The sequence below is a fragment of the Poecilia reticulata genome, linkage group LG3, assembly GCF_000633615.1.
Source record: "Poecilia reticulata strain Guanapo linkage group LG3, Guppy_female_1.0+MT, whole genome shotgun sequence".
NCBI lineage: Eukaryota > Metazoa > Chordata > Actinopteri > Cyprinodontiformes > Poeciliidae > Poecilia > Poecilia reticulata.
The window spans coordinates 10745092-10768944 of NC_024333.1; the positions used below are offsets into that span (position 1 = coordinate 10745092).

General features: G+C 40.1%; 1 protein-coding gene across 1 annotated transcript; it reads left to right on the forward strand.

The window, feature by feature from the left end:
• Positions 1-1464: 1464 nt before the first annotated feature.
• ly75 (lymphocyte antigen 75) lies at positions 1465-23850 on the forward strand. The gene is made up of 35 exons (XM_008404453.2): positions 1465-1564; positions 3087-3458; positions 6002-6175; positions 6360-6518; positions 7664-7783; positions 8492-8632; positions 8953-9156; positions 10288-10448; positions 10579-10686; positions 10965-11053; positions 11673-11842; positions 12008-12207; positions 13441-13583; positions 13803-13881; positions 14098-14169; positions 14394-14514; positions 14718-14753; positions 14875-15044; positions 15941-16008; positions 16120-16196; positions 16902-17038; positions 17445-17550; positions 18030-18190; positions 18285-18414; positions 18759-18982; positions 19059-19221; positions 19378-19542; positions 19632-19751; positions 20621-20806; positions 20894-21117; positions 21229-21430; positions 21630-21791; positions 22002-22118; positions 23245-23427; positions 23526-23850. The coding sequence occupies exons 1-35, from the start codon at positions 1465-1467 to the stop codon at positions 23699-23701; spliced, it is 5220 nt and encodes a 1739-aa protein (XP_008402675.1). The 3' UTR covers positions 23702-23850.
• The last annotated feature ends 3 nt before the right edge of the window (positions 23851-23853 follow it).

Here is a 23853-nt window from a genome sequence, read left to right on the forward strand (position 1 = left end):
AACAAACATTTCCCACACAAAAAAGTGGCAAAAACACTAAAACATAACATTGGGTCTGTTACATTATGCTGTCAGGCTAGATGTCTATATTGTCATTATTAATAAGTTTTCGCCTGAGCACAGCTGTGGTTGATTAGCTCATTTAAACAACTGCTCTACTGATGACTTTGTGTGCGGGTTGACCTGTTTTAGTGCTAACGGAACCAAAACACACCGAACTGAGCCTGACCCACTGCTCACTTGTTCAATGTTTTCTTTAAGTTAAAACTTTTTCCTCATGTTTCCTTTAAGTTAAAACTTTTTCCTCACCTGTTAAATCTGAAGCCCTTGTTATCTAATTCATAGGGTTGAATTAACCGCTAAATATTGCGTCCATTTTTCAGATTCTTTGCGTGACTGTGGTATTTTCTGACCACCCATAGCGTTGACTCAATGGACAGCAGTGGCGCACAATAAGTCACGTAATGTCCAGTCCAGTAATTTATATCCATCCATATCAATGCTGCTGTCTGGCGCTCTGTCCTCCTCTCGCACTTCCCGCTACTCAGCAGTGGGTGTCAGGTTACATTGTGTTGCATTCAATGTTATCGGAAAAAAATATTCATGCGCTTAATCTCCGATTTCCCATAACTATTTATTGAATTCATAGTCGCCAGCTGGGGTGGCAACAGGGGTGGCAAGGCTCTCATTTGGGGTGGCAGTTGATCCGCCCCTGCAGATGACATTTATACATTTCATAAGTTTTGTGAACACAAGGAGCTGTAGCAATAATGACCAAGGTGAAGAAAGGAAATACTGGATTAGAATTTCTTTTGATTGTATGATAGTTGAGCCTGTTAGTATGTTTTGTTTTGTTTTGATTTTTTTTTTACCTCATCGCTGTTTGAACCATATTTTTTTATTTGTTTATTTTTAATTCTAATTACTTTTGACAGTTGTCTCTCAAGATTAACATTTGAACAGCAGACGTCTTGTTTTTATTTTGAAAATATGAACGTTTGTTATTTTTCTGGAAAGTAAATCCGCGTCCTATAGCTATTTATCGGTAGTATATTGTAAGGGTATGTTTATTTAATTATTTAAAATTGACGTAATTCTTTACGCCGTATTTGTTTTTCCTCTGGTGTTGCTTTCTCAGCTTTATGCTATGCTTATGTTTAAATGCAGCTAATTTATTCCGAATATTTTTAGTTTTAATGTTTTTTGCTAGTTTAATTTTCCCCGACGTTTGTTGTGGTCGTTTTTACGCTCGGTCCGGAAATTGACGCCAGCTTGACGTCCTCTGGCAGGTCTTTGGGAGGCGCTGATGTGACAGCTGGGACTGCGCCGACTGTTGGGTTATCTGTTCACTTTCTGTTTAGAAGTTCGCTTATCGATAGGGGTAGGTTCGCTGCTCTTTATTCAGGAGGGGAAAAATAGAACATATCCTTTGTGAAGCCTTAAAACCCACAGACTGCCACAAGTATGCTGAAACTCTCCGCAGCGACACTTTGCCTTTGTTTGTTGATGCTGGAGACATCTGTCAACCGGGGAACTTGTTCACCGGACGGCGTCCAGAGCTCCGGTAAGTAATCTGCGACACTTTGCTTTCGGCTCTGCGCCATCTACATTTACAGCTCCGGCCAGCCCGTTTCACAATCAGCTCAGCTGGATAATAACTTTTACAAAGGAGGCCAGCAATTGGCACAAACCTTTTCTGACCACAACACGTAAGCTTCTGCTAATATTTGTTTACAGTCTAAATCGCTTTGGGATCCTTCCTTAAAATCCAGCTCTGATAAACTCCTCCTCGCACCTGCTCAGTTTTTATTATACTGCCTACAGTTTAGGGGTGAAATAACACAAATCACTCACTGACACAAACATCTTTGCAGCTGTAATATGACACTTTCTATTTCTGGAAAGCCAGCTTGGGTAAATTGTAGATTTAAACTGTTTCCCATATGCATGTTTGACAAAAAAAAACAACACATTTTACCTTAATGCTCTTTCCCTTCAAAGAAGATGCTGCTTTTTATACAAACCCAGCTTGTTTATCCGTATGCATATCAGCATGTTAGAATTGAATAGAGCCCCTCAGTCACTCTTGTGATTCGCTTCATTTCATGTAATTTTGCTTTAAGTGCAAACAAAACCTCATTTTACCTTTCACTTTCATATTGATTCTAACGCTTCGATGCTTCCTTGCGCTGAGTCATGCACTTCGGAGGAATCTCACAAACTTTGAACATATTACTAGAGCAATCTTCTCTTCAGGCTTTGTCCCATGGATTCCAGTGATATAATTTATTCTAAGTTTCAAAAGTATACCCATCTGTGGTAATCCAAACCCCCAGTAAAACATGTAAAGCCTCGCCTGCCATTTGTGACATCTTACCAGTTTAATTCAACAAACCTTTGGGTTTGATTTCATTATTCGGTCTTATTAGTTAAAAAATGATTCCAGTGAATCTGATTAATTATGAAGTTCAACGTTCTTGATATTGTCACATGTTTTTATTCTTCCAAAAACTAAAATTTTTGCCAGCAGTGTCTGGAGCCTCTATAGCCCGGGTCATTGTAATTGCTGACTTTGTTTTTTTTTTTTTTTTACTTTGCACATTTAGTGTAGTGTACACTTTATCTCTCTTATCAGTGCAGAAAGTGTCCCTCTAGGCCAAATTTTTGGTACCTTTTTCACAAATTATATCAAACACATTTGGAAATGAAGCAACAGTTTTTTTTAAATATTCACTGCTGACGTATTAGCAGAGTTTACACTAAACATTAATCTGAGCAGATCAAGTTTGTCTTGGTTTTATCCAATATAAGAGTTGGGTCACAATATTTACCACATTTTTCTCTTGTTCTTTAGATAAATTTGATTTAGATACTTTAGACTTAAGGGCAATCGATATTTTTATTTGTATGGTTATTGTGCAGTGTCTTCCATGCGGCAGAGTGAGTAGACGTCTTAGCTCAGTGTTTTGTTTTTTCTTTCTTTTTCTCTGCGTTATGGAGGCAAAAAAAATAATAATCCATATATCCGCACCTCTGTTCTCTGAATAAGAACAAAAGATAAATCTTTTCCCCTTTCTCGTCCTCAGATGAAGATGCTTTCACCATCCAGCATTCCACCACGGGTAAATGTGTGGAAAAGGGACTCTCAAAAACCTTTACAATCACCACCTGCAACTCCACCCTCAGATCCCAGCTGTGGAAGTGGGGTTCAGGCGACAGGCTCTTCCACGTGGCGTCGTCTCTCTGCTTGGCGCTGAACGTCAGCTCGAAGACGCTTGCCCTGGTCGACTGTGGCTCCACCGTTCCTTTGACGTGGCACTGCCTCGACGGACTGGTGTACACAGTTTACCAGATGGGCCTGACGGTCACCAAAGATGAAGTTGGGCCCAAGCGGGACTCTAAAGACTCTTGGGTTAGAGGAGGAACCCAAGAGAACATCTGCCAGAGGCCTTATCATGGTAAGTGTTGCCTCTCTCATCTCGTGTGTAAGACAAGAAGTTTGTCCAGGTGCTTGACGCTTCAGGAAGTTGTCTGAGGGAATGGGAGAGGGGAAGGGGGGAAACATATTGATAAATTAATTTCGTACAGAGTGCAGCAAGTAAAATGTGCTTCTTGAAGTGACCTTGCAGTGTATTTGCTCAGATCTCCTGTACTGTGCCTGCAAAATTACCTCTGCAGGTATTGTTTTGAGAAAAAACAGGTTGTGGCACATTTTAAAACAAACCTGTCTTGTTTACCTGGCTTAGATTTTTTTTTTTTTTTTTTGTGGTACTGCGTGCTATGTCGCATTCTAATGGAAGGAAGTACAATCCTATGGGGAATTTCCAGTCGAGAAAAAAAAAGAAAAAAAAAACGGCCTTTTTCTATCCCAGAACAAGCATTGTTCAGCGCTTGAAGGCGTTGACTCATGTAACAACTATTAAATGTTTCATGAAATTGTGGCATAAAGTTTAAATGATCAAGAACTATAAGAGGATTATGTTTATGAAGCATAATGTGACTTGTAGTAGTACAGTTTGACCCCACAGGGATCTCAAAAAAAGTTTTGTAACATCTGTACTAATAAATACGATCTGACATTATGCTCTGATCAGCCTTGCGAGTATAACCATTTAGAGCTAAGGTGAGTCACATCGCTCATCTTTGTCACAGTGCAAGGTTTTGCTTAAGAACCTACTAGCTCACATTAAAATAGGTTTTAATGACATTTGCCTCCAAACCAAATCCTCCCACACATTTCACAGGCATGACAACAAAACTCCCCTGGCAGAGGCAGACGCACGCAGTTAGCCATTAAGCGGCAGAGGCTTAGAGTAAAATTGCCGAAGAACGATTGTGAAACTTTGATAAAAAGCCTCAGAGGTTAACGTAAGCTACCCAAAAACACCAACCCGATGGGTTCTGATAGGCCGGTTAATGTGTCTGAGCAGACAATACCTACTCGCTGAAGGAAGCAGCTGGAACTCCGAGTTCAGAGCATGAATGGGATCAAACACAATACCCCGACTCTTTGAAATGTTTCAGATTAGTGAAAATAAACCTCCAGTAGACCTAAAGAGGCTAAATGTTCCCATAAAACATCTCCAAATGTGCTGATTTTTTGTTGCTATTTTTTTTTCACAAAAGAGCAACCTAGTGAGTCTTAGAAGAGCTGTCAAAATATTATGACTAATGAGTATTTAAATAGCTTTTTGTGCAAACCTAAAGATGACAGACTAGCAGTTTTTAACTTCCCTTCCTAAATCCCAGTGCGAGTCAAAACGTGCATTGTGCAGCTCGTGGCTGTTTTTAGCTCGCATAAATCAAATAATGAGTTTGTGCCTCAAATTTCTGAGTGAATCGACCAATCAGAGTGGACATTTCCGTACGAGAGGAAGCACTTAAAATGAGACGACTTCTCCCTCCCACACTTGCATATGCTTCATCATTCTGAGCTCGTTCACAGTGGAAGAGCTACATAGCAGAATGAGGAGCAGTGTGTGTCAACACTCTTTAAAATTAAAACGCTGAACTTGTAAAACGGATGCGGAAAATTACATGTTAAGTGGCAGTCTGTGGTTTTTAATAACCTCATTTGATCTTTTTATTTTTGAAAGAAAATAATTAAAATATATCCAATGCAGTGTAGGTATTGAGGAGTATTTAAATAACTGTAATGTGTGTAAAATCAGTTAAAGCTAACTTGTTCCTTTCGATAAGCTCAAATCAGTTAAAGCTAACTTGTTTCTTTCGATAAGCTCATTGTTTTATTATTTTTATTTTATTTTATTTTTTTAAATATGATGGTCTTTCTAGCATTAAATTCCAGCTGCCAAACCAAACCCACAACAACAACACCACCACCACCCACTAAGTGGTCTCCACAGCCCTCCCTGTTTGGGAATCACTGCTCCAGCAGATTGTGTTTCCTTCCAGCCTCCTGCTGCCCTCCGTGCTGCAGCGTCTCATGTTACATCTTCTCTCAATTGGAAAGATGGAAACCTGCGAATGGATAACTAAGCACACAGACTCGCATTCAAGTGAAATAAGCCAAACTTCTGTTGGTTTTGGTCAGCTATAATGACCAAAAGTATTTCTATTTGCTAAGTGCCACAATACTGAGAGAAAGATTAAAAAAATAAATATTTATCAATGTCTTCAGAATCAGAGGTTTACAGACAGAAGGATTACTCTCTCTTCACAGAGTGAACAAAAACCTGGTCACCACTATTTAACTACTCTGGCTGTATGATTAAAGTTGTTGTCCATTCGGACCAGAGGCCGTTGCATACGTATCGGTTCTGGACGCGTTTCTCTGTGGATACTGAAACCATCTTACCAGCGTCTTCACAAGGCCTTTGACTTTTGTTCTGGGGTCAATCTGCATATGTCGGATCAAATTTATTTATTTTTTTTACTTATGCAGCGTGATTCAGTTTCACAGCCACCCATGTGACACAGTCCACTGGCCATGGTCAGCAGGAGTAATGCAGCTGTGACTTTGTCTCTTGTGTCTGGGCAGTTGTTCACACCACCAGAGGGAACTCTGCAGGAGCCCCATGCCAGTTCCCCTTCAAAGTCAACAACACCTGGCATCACGGATGTATTCCTGATACAAACGTCCCCAGACTGTCCTGGTGTGCCACATCCTCAGACTTTGACTATGAGCAGAAGTGGGGGAACTGTCTATTACCTGGTAAGTTAACTTTTTTTTTTTTTTATTAAAACGACATGTATACTTCTCTGTGTAGTTGTAAAATATATGTCTTCTGTCGGCTAATTGGATTAACGTACACTTTTATTTGCGTAGCAGTTTTCTTCTTCTTTCGACTGAGCTCTGTTTCTGCACTTTCAACGACTCTGTGTCCGTGACTTTGCAGAGGTGGGCTGCCAGACCCTGTTCTCCGGACCGCCTGGGGGACCCTGCTACGAGTTTGTTTCCGGCGCCGCGGTGACCTGGCATGAAGCTTTGCATTCTTGTCGCAGTCAGGGAGCCGATCTTCTCAGTCTGTCAGAGTCCGATCTCAACTCCACAGCCTGTAAGACCAACCTTTTCTGTAAAAGTACCTTCACCTCGCTACCCACCTGAAAATCACAGATCACGGACGAATTTGTCAGTAATTGGTCAGCTGGTTTTCAAAGTTCTTGCGTTTGTGCAAGCAGTAAAAGGTTAAATTGAGTACCAACGACTCCGATCATTTCGCTTTTTTGACCCCATGCCTAATCACCTCAACTTCACTTGGAAATGAGGCCCGCAGGAAGAACCTGCGGGCCTGTTTTTATTACGGTTTACTTTTGTTTGAGACACACCATGCTGTTGCTGCGTATGTGCCTGTTCCGATAGGAATCCTTTTATGTACTTCCTCCTTTTGTACTTCCAATCTCCTTTTTATGGTGGCGGTGTTGCACAACCATCAACTGGACTTCGGCTGAAGCAGGTTTCGGCACTGACAGGAGATTTCAAAGTAAATTAACCAAGGAGGAAAGCACCTAACGCTTGAGATTTTCATTAGAAATCTTTAACAAGCCCTTTTGTACTCACCTTTTTTAATTCAACAGTTTCACAGTTTTGCACCATCATAACCAAAGGGTTTGTCCCTCACTGGGTGCTTTCGTAGATTCTCGTGCCGATGATGTTTTGTGTGTTTTTCGTGACAAGAAGTTGTCTTGTACAGATGAAACCCCCTTCATGAGGCGCAGTTTGACCAGAACCGCCCACCTGCTTCCTAACTCTGCTTATGCTCATAATTAGAGGCTGCATGTCTTCTGGGTGCAGCCTTCCTAATGAAACTTGTCCTTAATATGATAAAGTTATGAACAAAAATGGGACATTATTCATCCAAATAATCAACTTCACATGAAAGTCAAAGCACCTGAGGTCATAATTTGCAAAGCCCAACTGAGTGACTTAAATCTAATTTTCTCTGGACTCATTCATAGATTAATTTTTAGGTTAGCATATTTCCATGTGCATGCTTGTTATTTTATTTCATTTACTTGTATTTAGTGACATTTGATTTCTTACATACTTACAACATCACACTGATGTGTGTGTGTATCAATCTGGTGATAATGACCTCGATGAATGGCTGGTTATTGTATTTTAATGTTTATGGTGGCACATTTTCTGAATGAGAACATTTATGTTTGCTTCTCCTGACTGCTGTGATGCTGCACTGTGCAGTTTTGGGCCGACTTCGTGAAATGCCAGAGAGGATGTGGATCGGCCTTCACCAACTGGACAGCTCCCAGGGATGGCAGTGGTCAGACGGATCTCCTCTTTATGTCTTGCGCTGGGAAGCAGGTCAGGAATTTTCATTTCTTTTCTTTTTTTTTTCTGTTCTATGTTTTTGACTAAATCAATGTACCTGTAAAATGATGAAGTCTTAAAGTCTGGAGGAAGTCAAAACTCAGATCAGGAACCTGCTGCATTCGGCAGCAGGCTGCATGTTGCGCACAAAGAACCCCATCCTGTTGTGGTTTGCTCTTCTACATGCAATAGCAGCAGTCAGTGAAACAATATAACCAGTGTTACGAAGGAGCTGCGTGTGCCTTGTTATTGGACACAGTGTGCCACTGAGATTGTTAGTGTTGCCGAATAACCCATCAGTAACTCTGAATGGGTGGCTTTTCCAAGGCTGCCAGCAATTGTACTTTTCATTTTGTATTTTAGCAATTTGTCTTTCCTTGTTATGGACGCTCGATGGTTAAAAAAATGTATAGTGTGTCAGGGTCGTGACCAGCAAGTACAGTAGTGGATTGTTGTCGTATCAAATGTGCTTTGTTTCATATTTCTCCAACATTTGCCCACGTTGTGTAAAAGTTCAATCAGGCAGTGAGGAAAAAGTTACATTGCTTCCAATGCAGCGTGTGTGTGAGTTACAGCTGTGCACGCTGCTATTTGCGTACTGTCTATGTCCCACTTTTGGTGTACGATGTTCGCTTGCGTCGTGTGTTTTAGGATGTACTTTTTTTAAAGTTGTTTTTCTAAAACAGTGTTTACTATTGACAGGAATGCCACTCACCTCGTTCCTTATCGAGTCAGACTGCGGCGTCTTAAATTCTGGAAAGAACTTTGAGTCTGAATCATGCAACAAAAGGCTGCCGTACATCTGCAAGAAGAGGGTGAACGCCTCCGACACGACGGCCACAGGTCGGTTAAAGGAAGTGTGCACTTCTTGGCATGCCACCTGTTTCTCTGCTGAGTGAAACTGTCACATAACTGCACCAGGATGTCATTTAAAAATCCAGTGCCGTGAACCACTCTATAATTTAAGATAGTTTCCTTATTCCATATTCCGGTTCTCATCAAGATTTATATTACCAGCTAATTTTTAAGGGAATCTTACTAACAAATAATGCTAAAAACCTCGCCTTATTTAGAGTGCATTTATCTGACGTAGCTTTTAATAAAAACCCCTAGCTCTAAAATTTTGTAATGTCCTTTCTTTCTGCTCTTCTTTATCTCTACAGGACCTTTAGTAAATAAAGAAACAGTGTGTTCAGAGGGCTGGGTGCCATGGAACGGCTGGTGTTACAAGTTAATTAACGACACCAACGAACAGAGGAACTTTGTAGACGCTCAAAAATACTGCAACAACACAGAAAGAGGAGCGCAGCTAGCTAGCTTCCACTCTATTGACAACATCGAGATGATCAGCACGTATTTTCCAACAGGTAAACCCCCTGATGTTCAGTTTTCCTGAACTAATTCTCTTCTGTTCCCTTGCTGTGAAAAATTCAGAAAATAGCAGAAGGGGGTCATCTATAACATTAAAGAGTTTTTGTATAACTTCAGATTTATTGTTGAGCAAAAGAAGTTGACAAGTCAGTTGTAGTGTAGACAGTTTTACTTGATTATTAAAAATTGTGAATTGCAGTTAATTTATTTTTGACTTTTTTTTTTTTTTTTTACTTTTCCCTTGAACAATTCATTTAAAACCTCTGTGTATGTCTTAGACCTCTTATGCTTTTTTCTGAATGTGTGCCCTGTAGTAGACAGTTTTTTTTTTTTTTCTGATTGCTTTTTATTGAATTAATTGATGACTCATAAAATGAACGTTGGGAGTTTTTTAATGGTGGCTACAGAAACCTGAAGCTCAGGTTTGAGGCTGTGCCTCAGCAATGATTGAAGCCAGTAGTTTGTTTCTAGAATGGCACTGAACACACCTGTTTCATTTTGGAAGACACATGGAGCTGCTGGTCACAGCACGTACGCAGACAAAAGGCTGCAGACGTGTGCAAAGAAAAGGTCTCCACTGCAGGTGGAGGAGTTATGCATGTGCTACATGCACGTCATATTTTACTGAAAATGGAAGAATAGTATCGGGTGTCAAAGTTAGCAGATATCAAACCCATCCAAACACACTTGGGTAATTCTCTCAAGTGGCAAGAAAAGAAAAATGAAACCTTCCTTTGACTTCATCAATAGTCACTAAACAAGCAGGCTGGTGAGCAAAAGAATCCAGGAGAACAAGCAGGTTTATGAGGAAGAAAAGAAAAAAATATTTCCAAAGAGATGACTAGGCACTTTTGAAGTGTGTGGGAAAGTAAGTAAGAGGTGATGGAAAGTAACCAAGCAATCTACTTCAGAAAAGTCATTAATGAGTGTTTTTAAATCTGTTATTTTAATCACTTAAATATTTTTTTACAGGGACCAAACGTTTCAACAAACTGTTTGATATTGCAGGAATTGAAATCCAAGATCTCATTTTAAATGCGAACCTGTTATTGTACTTTTGTCCATTTTAGGCTGATTTAAAGTCTTTCCTTGAGTTTTCTCTAAGTTTTCCCCGTGTCCCCGTGCAGATAGGAATTTTGCTGGTGCCTGGATTGGTCTCAAGGGTCATGGATTAAAACCCACCGTCTTCATGTGGACTGACAAGGAGCCTGTCAGTTTCACCTACTGGGACCAAAACCAGCCTGTCCAGAAAGCTCAGGATCCCACCTGTGTCTTCTACTATCGGGAGGTTTGTGTGTTTTTCCTCACCATTGTATGTATTGAAAGACAAAATGATGTAGTGTCAAAGCTATATATATATATATATAATTTTTTATTTTTTTTTTAATAAATCCTAATTACTCATTTTAATCTTCCAGTCTCATGGTTGGCGGGTTGGGGACTGCTCAACGAAGATGTCTTTCATGTGTCAGAAAAAAGGAGTCTTCAATGAGTCGTCAGTACAAGCTGGATGTCGCTACGAAGATGTAAGTGTTGACTTTGTGATCAGAGTTTACAAAAATTATTGTCACAGTATATTATGCAGGACTGGTACCTAGTTAATTTTGTTAGGTTCTGGTCAGAAAATTAAAAAATTAAGGATGCAATCAAAATTCACTTTTTAAATACATAAATATATTTAAAAGAAACATCAATGGTGCTGTTTTCATTATATAGCTATTGCATAGAAACTGGATGTGTGTCACCGTCCCTGTTTGCATGTAATTTTATTATAATCAGAGTTTTAATGTTTTTAATTACCCAGGGGTGGAGGAGGCATGGCAGCTCCTGCTATCTAATGAGGACTGAACAAGTGCCCTTCAAAGACCACTGTAACGTCACTATAAGAAACAGGTGGGGTCTGGTTATCGTCAGTAAAACTGCAATCATCTGAAGTCAGCTCTAGAACAGAGAAATCATTATATAATTAACTTACGTGGTACTTTCACTATAAGAAGCAGGTAAAAGGTAAAAATGGTAAGGTAAAAATGTTGTCGAGGTTTGCCAACATCTTTAACCCCTCCCCCCCCCCACGAGAAGATTGTTACAAAAGTTTTTAGTCACTGTTTCAAAACTGACACAATGTTCTTTTTTGTTAGTCTTGTACAAATTTACTAGAACTGTAGCTATCTATGTTTAGCATGCTAACATTCACCAGAACATAGGCACTGACAAAAATCTGGCTTTTACAGAGTTTTAGTTTTAATTACATAGAGTTGGTTATATAACATAGAGGGATTTGCTCCGCTGATGTTCACTGAAGTTTAACAATTTTTCATAACCTGTGAAGGAATTGATTATTTTTCATCCAAGTCCCGTTGTGTAGTCTCTTGGTATTGATAGAGGGCTTATGTTTTACCATGCCTGCACCCAAAGCACATTTTAAATCCTTTTCTTTGCATTTGCATGGTGAGCTCCGTCTTATTAGGTTGTAGCAGGGGCCGGGTCATTCAGATTTCTTTCTTGTTTTTAGGTTTGAGCAGGCCTTCATCAACCGTCTGCTTGCGGAACACATCAGCAAAGACCCTCAGTATTTCTGGATTGGCCTGCAGGACATCAAGAACACAGGAGAGTATCAGTGGATGAGCCAGGGCGACTCCTCGGGCGTGGTCACGTATACTAACTGGGGCTGGTTTCAACCAGGTTAGTGAGTAACTCGAGCCCGTTGCTCCACTCACACTGTGGTAATTTAGACTCTTGTGTAATATCAGATTATGCAGAGCTTTTTTAGTCTTGTTCAGATATACTGGTTTTCTTATGCATAATCATATTGCCGTATATTTTTTCCCCTGTATCTATGTATTTTAGATAGGGACGGAGGTTGTGCTGTGATTTCGACAGCAAAGCCACTGGGCAGGTGGGAAATAAAGAACTGCAGTCTTTTCAAAGCCGGCACAATCTGTAGAACAGACCTCCAACCACCTTCAGCACCAGAACCAGAACCGGATCCTAACGCGACCTGTGCTGATGGATGGATGACTTTAACAGACAGCAAATACTGCTACAAGGTATGTACAGTCAAGGGCACCTATAGGAGGATACGCACAAAACTATCACTGCACCCGACCCGCAAGAGCATAACCACATCTCCAACATGTCTCACAAAACCAACACAAACCTAAACCACACAATTGCAGGCCAGATGCATGCGTAATGCGCATGGTCTGCTATAACAGCTGACCTTTTTTTTTTTCTTTCTATAAATTATGTAAAATAATAAAGACATGAAAGCAAAGCCTGTGTGTCTGATCCAAGGAATGAGGAGGATGGAGATTCCCAGGTTCAGGTGATGCTTCTGAGACTTCCAGAGGAGAAGAAGGTGAAGCAACAGTGTTTGCTTCATTTCCACTCTTTTGGAAAACGTTTTGAGTAGACTGAACTACTTAACTCTTAGTCTTAGAGTAGACTGAACTACTTAACTCTTAGTCTTAGAGTAGACTGAACTACTTAACTCTCAGTCTTAGAGTAGACTGAACTACTTAACTCTCAGTCTTAGAGTAGACTGAACTACTTAACTCTCCTACAGTCTTAGCGTGACGTTCAGGAAGAGCGCAGCAGATGTCACGGTCAGCCAACCGGGTGACCTGTCAGCTCTTCAGTTTGTGAAACCACAAAAAAAGCTCATAAACCAGCGATCTGCCAGAACCGTGCACACGGTAAAAAGCTCAGGTGGGGTCCACTCGACCAGTCTTAGAACTACGGGAGGTTAAAACTCCACTCATTCATTTTTAGCTTACAGAAAAATCGCCAAGCCGCCAAATAAACAACAGTAAACTGACCAATAACATTTAGGCTTAAGGTCGTGCATGTGTCCATTCCTGCAGACTCACAGATATGTACAAAATGTTTTGACACAAATTATCTTTTTTTTTTCTCCACAAATTTGTTAATAGTAAAGAGAGTTGGATAATAAAAAAATGTTAAAACAATTTTTTACTTAAAGGAAAATTTCAAGGTACAGCTGCAGGCGCTACTGTGTATTGTGTAGCTTTCTTTAAGTTCTATTTGATAATGCAGTGTTTTTAATGATTTTATGGTTGCTCTAAATAATACCTCAACTATTGATTTTTATTGTTGTGCAAAATAAAAATTCTAATTCTTAAACACAAAGGTCATCCGTATGTCTTTTAGCGTTGTTACACCACATGTACCGTTTGTCCTACATTCACTTTTTACTGCCTTTTTTCTGCTTAACCTCTTATATTGGTTATCTTTTATGAGCTGATCTTTCTCCTTGCCAGGTGTTTCATGAGGAGCGGCTCAGCAGGAAACGCTCCTGGGAGGAAGCCAGGAGGTTCTGTCAGGCTCTGGGAGCCAACCTGCCCAGTTTCACAAACATAAAAGAGATGGCATTTCTGCACCGCATTATGAGGAATTCAATTAGGTATATTTTCTTCCGTAACACAGATGTCACATTGGGAGTTTGGGGAGAGGGTTCTTAACTTTTCTGACCATTCTGTGGCTTTTCAGAGAATAATCTGAACAGGAGAAACACTCTTTCAAAAATCTGTCCAACTTTAGAGGATTTTTACTCATATCTTTGTCTTCAGTCGTTTCTTGAAAAATCGGTGTGAATAAAAGGAATGTCTTTGTCTCGTCGCAGCGATGATCGGTTCTTCTGGGTAGGCCTGAACAGAAGAAATCCAACCGATCAATCCTGGCAGTGGAGCGATGGCCATCCTGTAAGTCCCAGTATAAAAAACTGAAGGGAAAACCCCACCATGTCCCACAGTGTCAGTGTGTCTTAAAATCTTTCTTTCTGAAAGAAAGAACTGTGGCTAACCAGTCACTAAAAGTGCTTGCGTTTATTTTGTGAATTACATAAAGCAGTGTTACACGATCTCATTGTTGGACGAGAGTATTTGTTTTGAGCGCTTAATCGGTGGTTTCTGCCACAGGTATCCCTCGATGTTTTACACCACGAGTTCCACGAGGACGACGGCTACAACAGAGACTGCACAGCTTTCAAGGTTAGCTGGATTAGTACAAATACTAAATTTGTACCTTCTCGTGACAAATTTAGTATTTTATTTCATGTAGTGTAGACAGTTTTACTTGATTATTAAAAATTATGAATTGCAGTTAATTTATTTTTGACTTTTTTTTTTTTTTACTTTTCCCTTGAACAATTCATTTAAAACCTCTGTGTATGTCTTAGACCTCTTATGCTTTTTTCTGAATGTGTGCCCTGTAGTCAATGAAGAGAACCTTTACACACCTGCTGCTCTACTTTTATGACATAAACATCCCACCGTTCTTTGCCACGCCATTCCACTGTGACGCTCAGCTGGAGTGGGTCTGCCAGATTCCCCGCGGTGAGTGAGTTCACTCAACCCCGCTGTGGAGAGTCTGCATTAAGCACAAGACGACAAGTTTTCCTTGGCTTTTTATAAATCTGACCAAGAGGGAGGAAACTGTGTGACCGAAGAAGTCATTGTTAAGGAAACATTTAAGTGAAGTCGAGTGTATTTGTATTTGTTTTATGCTTCTGAATTTATGTTTGTCCATGCTTTAACAGGAATTAAACCGAAGACTCCAGAGTGGTACAAGCCTGGTAACTAAGCTATGGTTTTATTTTTAAAAATCCATTCATTAACATATCAATAATTTATTTGATTCATCCGTTTCCCATCTTCAGTTCCCATGACAGTTCGATGTATTGTTGTATTTTTCAGATGGGCACCATGAGACCTCTGTCTTCATAGATGGAGCTGAGTTTTGGTTCGTAAAGGAGCCCAAGCTAAGCTTCAATGAAGCTACTCAGTATTGCAATGCAAATGGCAGCAAACTGGCTTCTCCGACAAGCATCAGTGCAACTGCAAAGATCCAGCAACAACTGGAAAATGTAAGTTCCACTGATTTAAGTGTTAAAATATTTATTTTACATCTGATGATGCTTTGATAATGATATACGAAGCCAACATAAAGTTAATATATTTTCCTTTAAATAATGAGATGTAAAGGTAATAGCCAACACAAGCATAGAAAGTGAAATGCAATTATAAACCAAACTGGCATTATAATGAGGACAATTGCATCCTAAAATTGAGCAAAATTCAATCATTACAAATAAAAACTTAAATTCAACTAAAAGTCTTAAAGTCTTACAGTGGATCAATACACTTTCATAAGGTCCATAGGGAGAGTTTTCAACAGAGGAAGGCCATGAGACAGCAGCTTACACTATGCTTATGATACTTTTTAAAAAGAAAATAATTATCTGCCTCTTCTCAAAGCAGTTTGGAAGATGGAAAAGATGGAAAGCTCAGCCTAGACGGTGTGTGGTTTGAAATATTGAAGATTAATTTATCTGTTAGTTACTTGGAAAACTATTGAGACCCTGCAACCACGGTTCATAAAAGTAAAACAGGATTATAGTTCCAAGTGAAATGGGTGGAAAAAAGGCTAAACATATTATTGTGCTTCTTTTTCCCTTTATTGTTTTCATTTCTATGGGGAATTTTTAGCCGATTTGAAAATCCTCACAGTCCAACGCAATTCTTTCCCCTCTCTCCAGGGTCGTGAGAATCTAGCTAGACGCAGTGAAACAGCACCTCAGACACACATACTAGAAACTGATTTAACAAGAAACGTATTAACTGAAGGCTAACCAAAAGAAACCCCAATTCAGCAGATTCATGAAAATGCACAACACTCTAGTTGATGTTTCATAATATAACTTATTATGACACGTATGAACTGAAATTAATAGTAATGACTTTGTTTTGAAACCGTTAACAGTTGGGTGGACCAGAAAATCAAAAATGGTGGATCGATGTGACACACCCCGGCCGGCTGTTCCCCCCTACGTAAGTGAAAGCAGTCTCACACAGGTGTTGGTGTTTTTTTTTTTCAAATATAGCTGCATTAAAAAATTTACAAGGTGATTGCAGCGCTGACTGAACTCGCATGTGTTCCAGGTACACCCAGATGCACTTTTACCGCTCTCAGTTTTTGGGCCGATGCACTTACATCACTCCTAAAAATCCTTTTCCAGGTAATTGAAAACTCTGTTAATGTTCCACTCAATGGGAAAATAACGACCTTAGAAGAATTAACAAGTAAAACTAAACTACTAGTGTGAGGACACACTAGTAGTCCTCACACTAGTAGGACTACTAGTCCTACTAGTAGTACTACTACTAGTAGGACTAGTAGTAGGAGATGTCATTGCTGACATCTCTACGTCAGCAATGACGTAGAGATGTCATTGCTGTTCAAGTTCAACGGTCAAACAAAGGGAAGTGGCATATGATTTAGCTTTTATTGTTATATTTACTCCTTCCTGTAAGTTGACCTTTAGCAGGCTTTGCTGTTTGAAATGATAAAATAAAAGCTGTTGTTGACATTTATCACTCATTTGAAGTGCGAAAGAAACTATATTAAATCCATATTTCTATAGATAAAAATATTTAAAGAGACAAGTAGCAATGTAATTTTCTTACACCGGGCTCTGTTCAGGGAGTTCAGTTTATGTTACGTTTAAATTGAGCATCTAAAAAAGTGGGAGTAGGTGGCATTGATTTAGCTATAAAGGTTTGTCCAAAGCAGGTTGAAAGTAGCTTTTTAAAGTTTTTACTGGCCTGGTCTGGGCCACCCGTAAGAACCTTTTTCTGGAGACGCCACTGAAGCAGAAGCACCTGGTTATAATGCTAGCCTCTTCAAATATCTCTGTTTCCATCCCATTCCATTTACCTTGCAGGCAATGATCTAAGTTGTCAGCCGAAAAATCCGTTTGTGTGTGAAAAGCTCAACGTCACGTCAGTGGAGAAAAACCCTGCGAAACCCCAACCTGAAAGATATCCTTGTGGAGGCCACTCAGTCTCCTTCAGGAACAAGGTATGAAGTGGATCCTCTTATTGTTATCATTCCTTTAAACCCCTTTTTTGTGTGTGTGTGTGTGTGTGTGTGTGTGTGTGTGTGTGTGCATGCGTGCGTGCGCGTGTGTGTGTGTGTGTGTGACGTAAGAGAACATTAGCGAAAGATAAAAATGAGCTGAGATGATGTTGAGGACAGATGCATATAATATTTCTAAAATTCAGCATTGCACCTCCTTAGGTTTCTTTGTTGGTCCAAAAGAAGTACTCTGCGTATTGCTTTCATTTCTAGCCAGCCACTGAATTTACTCCAGAGGTTTTAAAATTTCAAGACATTTTCATACAGCACAAGATTTGGGATGATGCAGGAGGATCACAGATCAGCTCCGAGCTTCAATCCTTATACTGTGTTTGTGTTGTTTTTTCAGTGCTACACACTGTTGAACAAGACCTCTATAGCGTTCAAAGAGGCCAATGAAGAGTGCAAATCTTTGAGGGGAACCCTGGTCACCATATCAGATCAAGTGGAACAAGGTAAGGACTTTGCTTGACATCGTCTTTCATTCTTTTATTTATTTACATTTAGGATTTTCACTATCATTAAATTTTAGTCGACAATCATCCTTCATGATAATTCATGCACACGAGCTTAATCCAACTCTTTTTCTTAGCTTAACATGTTAGCTGTTCATGTCTTTAATGTTTTTTTTTTGTTTGCTTTGGGTTTAAAAACTTTTGTTTTTGACCTGATGTTGAAGTTGCTTTTGTCTTTTCAACAAAACAAAAGCTTTTCCTCACAAAATGCAGTGGTTGCAATGTGGGGTTTTTCCCTTAAGAAAAAGTTATAGCTGTGCTATTCCTATCAGGCGGTGCTAAACCGTCGCATGAAAGAGGAAAGCACAGGCTTTTGACGACGCTATCGATGAGTGGAAGTCAAACCATTGTTTTAGATTAGGATGTTTAAACAATAAAATTGTTTCCAGTCTACATCATTTATTTCCTGCGCATCCTAGACTTCATCAACACTCTGTTATCAAGTGTGGTACATATGGAAAGAGTATGGATTGGTATGAAAATCGAGCAGAACAACTTCCAATGGGTCGATCAGACCCCAGTGAACTACTATAACTTTAACCCTCTGCTTCTGGGCATGCACAAGTCTATGGGAATCAGGGTAAGCGCCACGTATCACCTCGTTACTTACGGTTTGTGTATTAAAATTTTTTTTTTTCTAATTGTCCCTTCTGATTGGTTTTGTTTTTCATTAGACTTTGGATCCCGAGGGTTCGGTCATTTGTGCGTTCCTGATCAATAATGACCACTCTGACATGCTGGGAACCTGGGACTACTCTCCTTGCACCCAGAGTCAAAATCTGGGCATTTGCCAATACTATGCAGGTAAGGTTTTTCCATGATCTGCTTAAAATGAAGGTGTATGCTGGTTGAAGTACAGAATGTTAAATTGTATTAACAGACCTAAGAAAAAACACTGAAGCAAATGAAAGAGATCAAGCAAATGCTCTCTTCCTTTGGTATCAAAGCTTTAGCTGCCACATCTATGTACCAAAACTGACATAAAAATATTGCTGCTCCCTCATCTTTTATTTTCTAAAATATTTACATTATTTTATGTTTAAAAATATCCCAAACACTATGTAAAAAAAAATGTTTGGGATATATTTACATGTTAGTGTTTTGCTTTTATCCCTTTCACCGCTTCTTTGTTTTATCCTTTATCGCAGATAAAACAGAAGAGAAGACCGTTATCACTGAAAAGCCTTTGAATGTCAAAGACTACTCTTTCCTACTGGTTTCCAAAAATCTTACCTGGTTTGAGGCTTTGGAGTACTGCAAAAGTAAAAGTATGTATCCAGCGAGCATTGCCGACGCCTCCGTGCAGTCCGTCCTCAGTGTGAACGTGAACCGCGTTGGAACCGCCATGTGGATCGGCCTTTTTAGCGAAGATGTAAGCGCCTTGCGATTTATTTAAATACCCCGTATACCTACACTTCTTTTTTTGTGAGATGCCTCCTTGTGTTCAGAGTGGACAGCACTACCGGTGGACCGACCACAGTCACACTGTGTTCAGTCGATGGTCTTCAGAGCCCACCAGCGGAGGGTGTGTGTACCTGGACACGGACGGCTTCTGGAAAGCCACAGAATGCGAGGATCGGCTTGAAGGCGCCATCTGCTACAAACCGCACAGTGAGTGCAGCTCTCAAACGTAGACAACGTCGATGCGATGTTTTGGTTGCTTGTTGGATGCAGTTGTTTCCAGGCACATACAAGGGGATAAAAGCTGTTAACATACAAACTCACTTTAAAACTCTTTGAATACAAAAGTGCATGTATTTCTTCTAGATGAAGTCATTCCCTCACCGGAGCACGCTGCCACTAAATGCCCTCATAACATGAAAGGACCAAACTGGATTCCCTGGATGAGCAACTGTTACACCTTTCAACTCGTCCCAACCAGATGGGATGCTTTTAAAAAGAATAAAATGGAGGACACCTGCAAAGAACTTTGTAAGAGTTGGACCTCGCTTGTTATCGTGCTGATGTTTGGACAGGAATGTTTCGATAATAATGGGTGTTTTTCATCGACTGCATTTCAGATCCAAACGCCTCCATCCTAACCATCAGGAATGAGAAGGAGAACAAGTTCATCGCAGAAAAGCTCAAATCCTACGAAAGCTTAGTTCACTTTGTTTGGCTGGGAATGTTCAGAAATAGTGGTAGGTCTTTTATCTGGTGTTTGTGCAGGTTTTACAGTGCCTTGAAAAAGTATTTGCCCCCTTACAGATTTTTGCTGGTTTTTTTACACTTGGATGTTTCAGAAGGTTTAGCATCAATTAAACATAAACGGAGTAAATACAAAATGCAGTTTTCAAATGATTGTCATATATTAAGTGGAAAAAAGCTGGGAAAAAAAAAACAAAACAAAACATCCTGACATATTTGAAAAAGAATTGTTAATGAATTCACTGTGATTAACTACATTTTTAAAAGATGACCTGTTTCATTACCCACATCCTGATTATCGACGGACCTGCAGGGTCAAGTAATCATTTGAATTGAACCTGTCTAGTGACAGAAAGTGGGCTAAATAATCTTAAAAAGCAGCACATGATGCTCTGATAAAACCATGAATTATACTATCCATCAAAACTACAATAGCTACAACTTCATAACATTAATCTCAAGATTACTGGGATTATGGAGCAGGACAATCCAGAGCATATAGACCCAAAGCATCTGAATGGTTAAAAAAAAGACTGGACTTCCATCATTTCTGGACTATTGGGTGTGGATTATCTGTATAAAAGCCAGACCCACTGTCTTTGAATAAAAAGAGAATTGTACAAATAGCCACATTGGTCTATTGGTCTATACCACATTGATCTATACCTACGGTATAGACCACACCATGTTATGTAAAAACATGGGCATGTGTCCACGTTATTACATAAGACATTTACACAGAATTTGATAAGAAAGTAAGCGTGACCACAAATCAAAAACGAGATCTGTAAGTGGGCAAATATCTTCTAAAGGCACCATACGTCCATATGGGTGTAGTGAGGGAAATGTTATTCTGCTCTAGATAACCAGACCATGTGGCAAGATGGTACGAGTGTCCAGTACTCCAACTGGTTGAAAGGCAGACCCAATTTAAACGGCACCTTCATGGCTGGTCTCACGACTGAGGGAACCTGGATTCTCTTAAAAGACAAAGACACCTTTGAGGCGTTCAGACAAAAGTCAATTGTTGTCTGCAAGCTGGATAACGGTCAGTGTCCTGCGCTTCACATCGTCATACAGAATAATTAGTCAATTTGCTGACTGTATTTGATGCTACGTCTTTATTCCATCGTAGAGCCCAAAACGGAGTACAAGCGTTTGCTCAAGAACTTGAAGGCCTACGAGACCCTCTCTTATGAGGTCGTCACCAAACAGTTAAATTGGTCTCAGGCACTAGAAGAGTGCAGTCAGCGTGGGGGTCACCTAGCAAGTGTTCATGACACAAAGCACAACGAGCACCTGCAGCTCATCGCCAAGACGGATGGCTTCCCGCTCTGGATTGGCCTGTCAAACCAGGACGTAAGAGTTTTACGGAGAAGAGTCAAACGTAGCCTGAGCAGCACATTAACGCCATCTTACAAGAGCTTCTGCCTCTTCTCAACTCACACCTCTTCCGACTTCTTTGGACAGGTCAGTGGCTCAGCCTTCGAGTGGTCTGATGGGACGAAACTTAGGTACAACCACAAGATCACAGAATCGCTGACGGACTTCAGCTCAAGCGAGCCCAGTTGTGTGCTCATGAACCCTGCCGGAGAGTGGGTGAAAACCCTCTGTGATACCTTGCAAGACGGCGCCATCTGCTACACCACCAACACCACCACGTCCTCCCAAAGTGAGACGACAACTCGAGTCTGTTCCTCCTCTATCGTAGGAAAAGGGATTTGTGTTGACTGCTCAATTCTGTAAAAAATAAATAAATAAATAATTGCTAAAAAGAAGCATTCAAAGCAATGCAAATGTTTGAAAGCAGCACTTTTTCCTGCGATTGTTTATGTGACAGACTGACATCAATTGTTGTTGCTGTGAAACAGGAGCTAAGCTGCAAACCGCCCTGGAGAACAACTCCTGCCCTCAGGGCAACGGGACGTCTAGATGGGTTCAGCATCAGGATCACTGTTATTTATTCGACGGGAGCTTCTATAATTACAGTGTTTACTTCATGGAGCAGGCCAAGACGATATGTCAGCAGATGGGTGAGCTGGACCTTATTCATTCAAATACAGCCAGACTAATGTATATATAAATAATGTCTCTTTTTTTCTGGTTTGAATAAAACATTGTATTAATACAATGTCTGATTGTATTGATACAATCAGACCATTAAAATCGACCATCAGGTTTCTTGATTTGCATGTGAACTACTTGAAATCCAGCAACTATTCCCCCCCCCACTCTGCCAACAGATGCTCAGCTACTGACAATCAAAACCAAACAGGAGAACGACTTCTTGAACAAGCACCTCACCGACGACCCTCTCATCACCAGTCGAGTTTGGCTCGACGTCAAATTAGACTCTGCAGGTAAAGCCTGATTTTTAGATTAAAGGTGGAGACTATAAAATATCCGACACATTTTAGATGAGGAATTGTCATAATTGTGAATTTTTTTCTAGATTTACAGAGTTTACAAAAAACATAATCGCAGATGCAGCTACGTAAAACCTGAATGTCTTTGCTGTAGCTAAATATTACACTAGGCTTTGAGTTAGAACCTTTTTTCAAACATAAAATTGTTTTTTATCTAGTTTTCAGTTCTAAAAAATTGTAGATGTGTTTGCGAACAAAGACAAATAGGCTTTGAAAACGGAGGACTAGAAATTCGGCAAAGAAGCACTCAGCAGAATTCAACGGAAATATGAGATAGTTATCATTTTCAAGATGCACTGTATGAATTCAGCGTTTGTTGTCAAAAGTCCCTCCTTAAATAGTTCAGACCCAAAACTGAACTGAACAAATTACTTGGCACTGCTGTAAAATGAGACCTTGCCTTCTCCTTTCTTCTATACAGAAGGTTTATTTTCGTGGTGTCGAGTCACAGCAAAATTAGTTTCAGTACATGCTAACAATACACTTGAACATATGGTCATTTCTTACTGTTCTTATCTAATCGTGTGAAGCAGAAAATGGTAGAAATAGCCTTTTAAACCACATGACTTCACATTTTAGGTCAAGCTTCTCTGGCTCCTCCCAGTGGTCATACTGCTATCTGCAGAAATACACCACTTCTGATGTGAAACAGCCAATCAGAGCCAGGAAGAAGGATTTAACTCAACTGAACATTACTATTTAATGCAGCTGCATTAATTAGCCGAGATACAAGCTAGTGTCACAGGAAAACTGTCATTTTCTTTAGTTCAGCCATTTCACTGTGGACAGTGATCCTTAAATATTAAAGTTAGGTATCTATATTATCAATAATACAACTAATAACTAACAAATGTCCTTGTGATTGGTACCAAAATGCAAGCAGCACTGTGCAAGAAGAAAATACTGAAGAATAAAGGTGAACGACCTCTTGGCAAGAAAGTAGAAAATCTTGATTATTATGATATTAGGCCAAGTAAGGAAACCAATAGCGGGTCTAAGTTAGCAGTGATCTTGTAACGCATTGAGGTCGAACTCATCTTCATCTCTTACTTCCTCCCAGGTAAACCTGTGTCCTGGCAGGATGGCTCGACCTTGTCCTACACGAACCTGAAGTCTGAGCCCTCATCGTCAGGGAAGCAGTTGAACCCTAACTGCGTTGTCATGATGGCAGGAGACGTCGGCGACTGGAAGCTGGTCAACTGTGAATCCACCAAGAGCCGTGTGGTCTGCAAAACTCAAGCAAGTGAGTATCGAGAAGTGGAACCAACAACGTTCAAGTGGAATAAGTTTGATGTGTAAATGGGAAGAAAAACTGATGTTTTTACCCGTTTTGCCCATCAGAGTCTTCGGGCTCCCCTGTTGCACTGGGACTCTTCATCATAGTCCTCCTCGTTCTCCTCCTGGCCATCGCCTTTATCATCTACAAGAAGAAGCGGTCCTACTTCTCCTCAGCGGTTCGCTACGAGAGGACCCTTGATGACTTGGACACCACCAGTATAATAACAGGAAAAGATTGAGCTTGTCTTGGCGTTCAGCCTCAGGGACTACTGCTGTGCCTGCGTCATACCTACATTCTCTACTCCTCAACAACAGTGGATGCAGCCTTCCTAGTTCTTTTGTTTTATTATTTATTTTTTTTCACTCCAGCCTTAATGAAAAAAAAAAATAT

Coding starts and splice junctions, on each gene's coding strand:
- ly75 (XM_008404453.2), top strand. CDS start 1,465: ATGCTGAAACTCTCCGCAGCGACACTTTGCCTTTGTTTGTTGATGCTG. Junction 1,565..3,086: donor GGACGGCGTCCAGAGCTCCG/GTAAGTAATCTG, acceptor TCTCGTCCTCAG/ATGAAGATGCTTTCACCATC. Junction 14,754..14,874: donor TCCAGAGTGGTACAAGCCTG/GTAACTAAGCTA, acceptor TGTATTTTTCAG/ATGGGCACCATGAGACCTCT.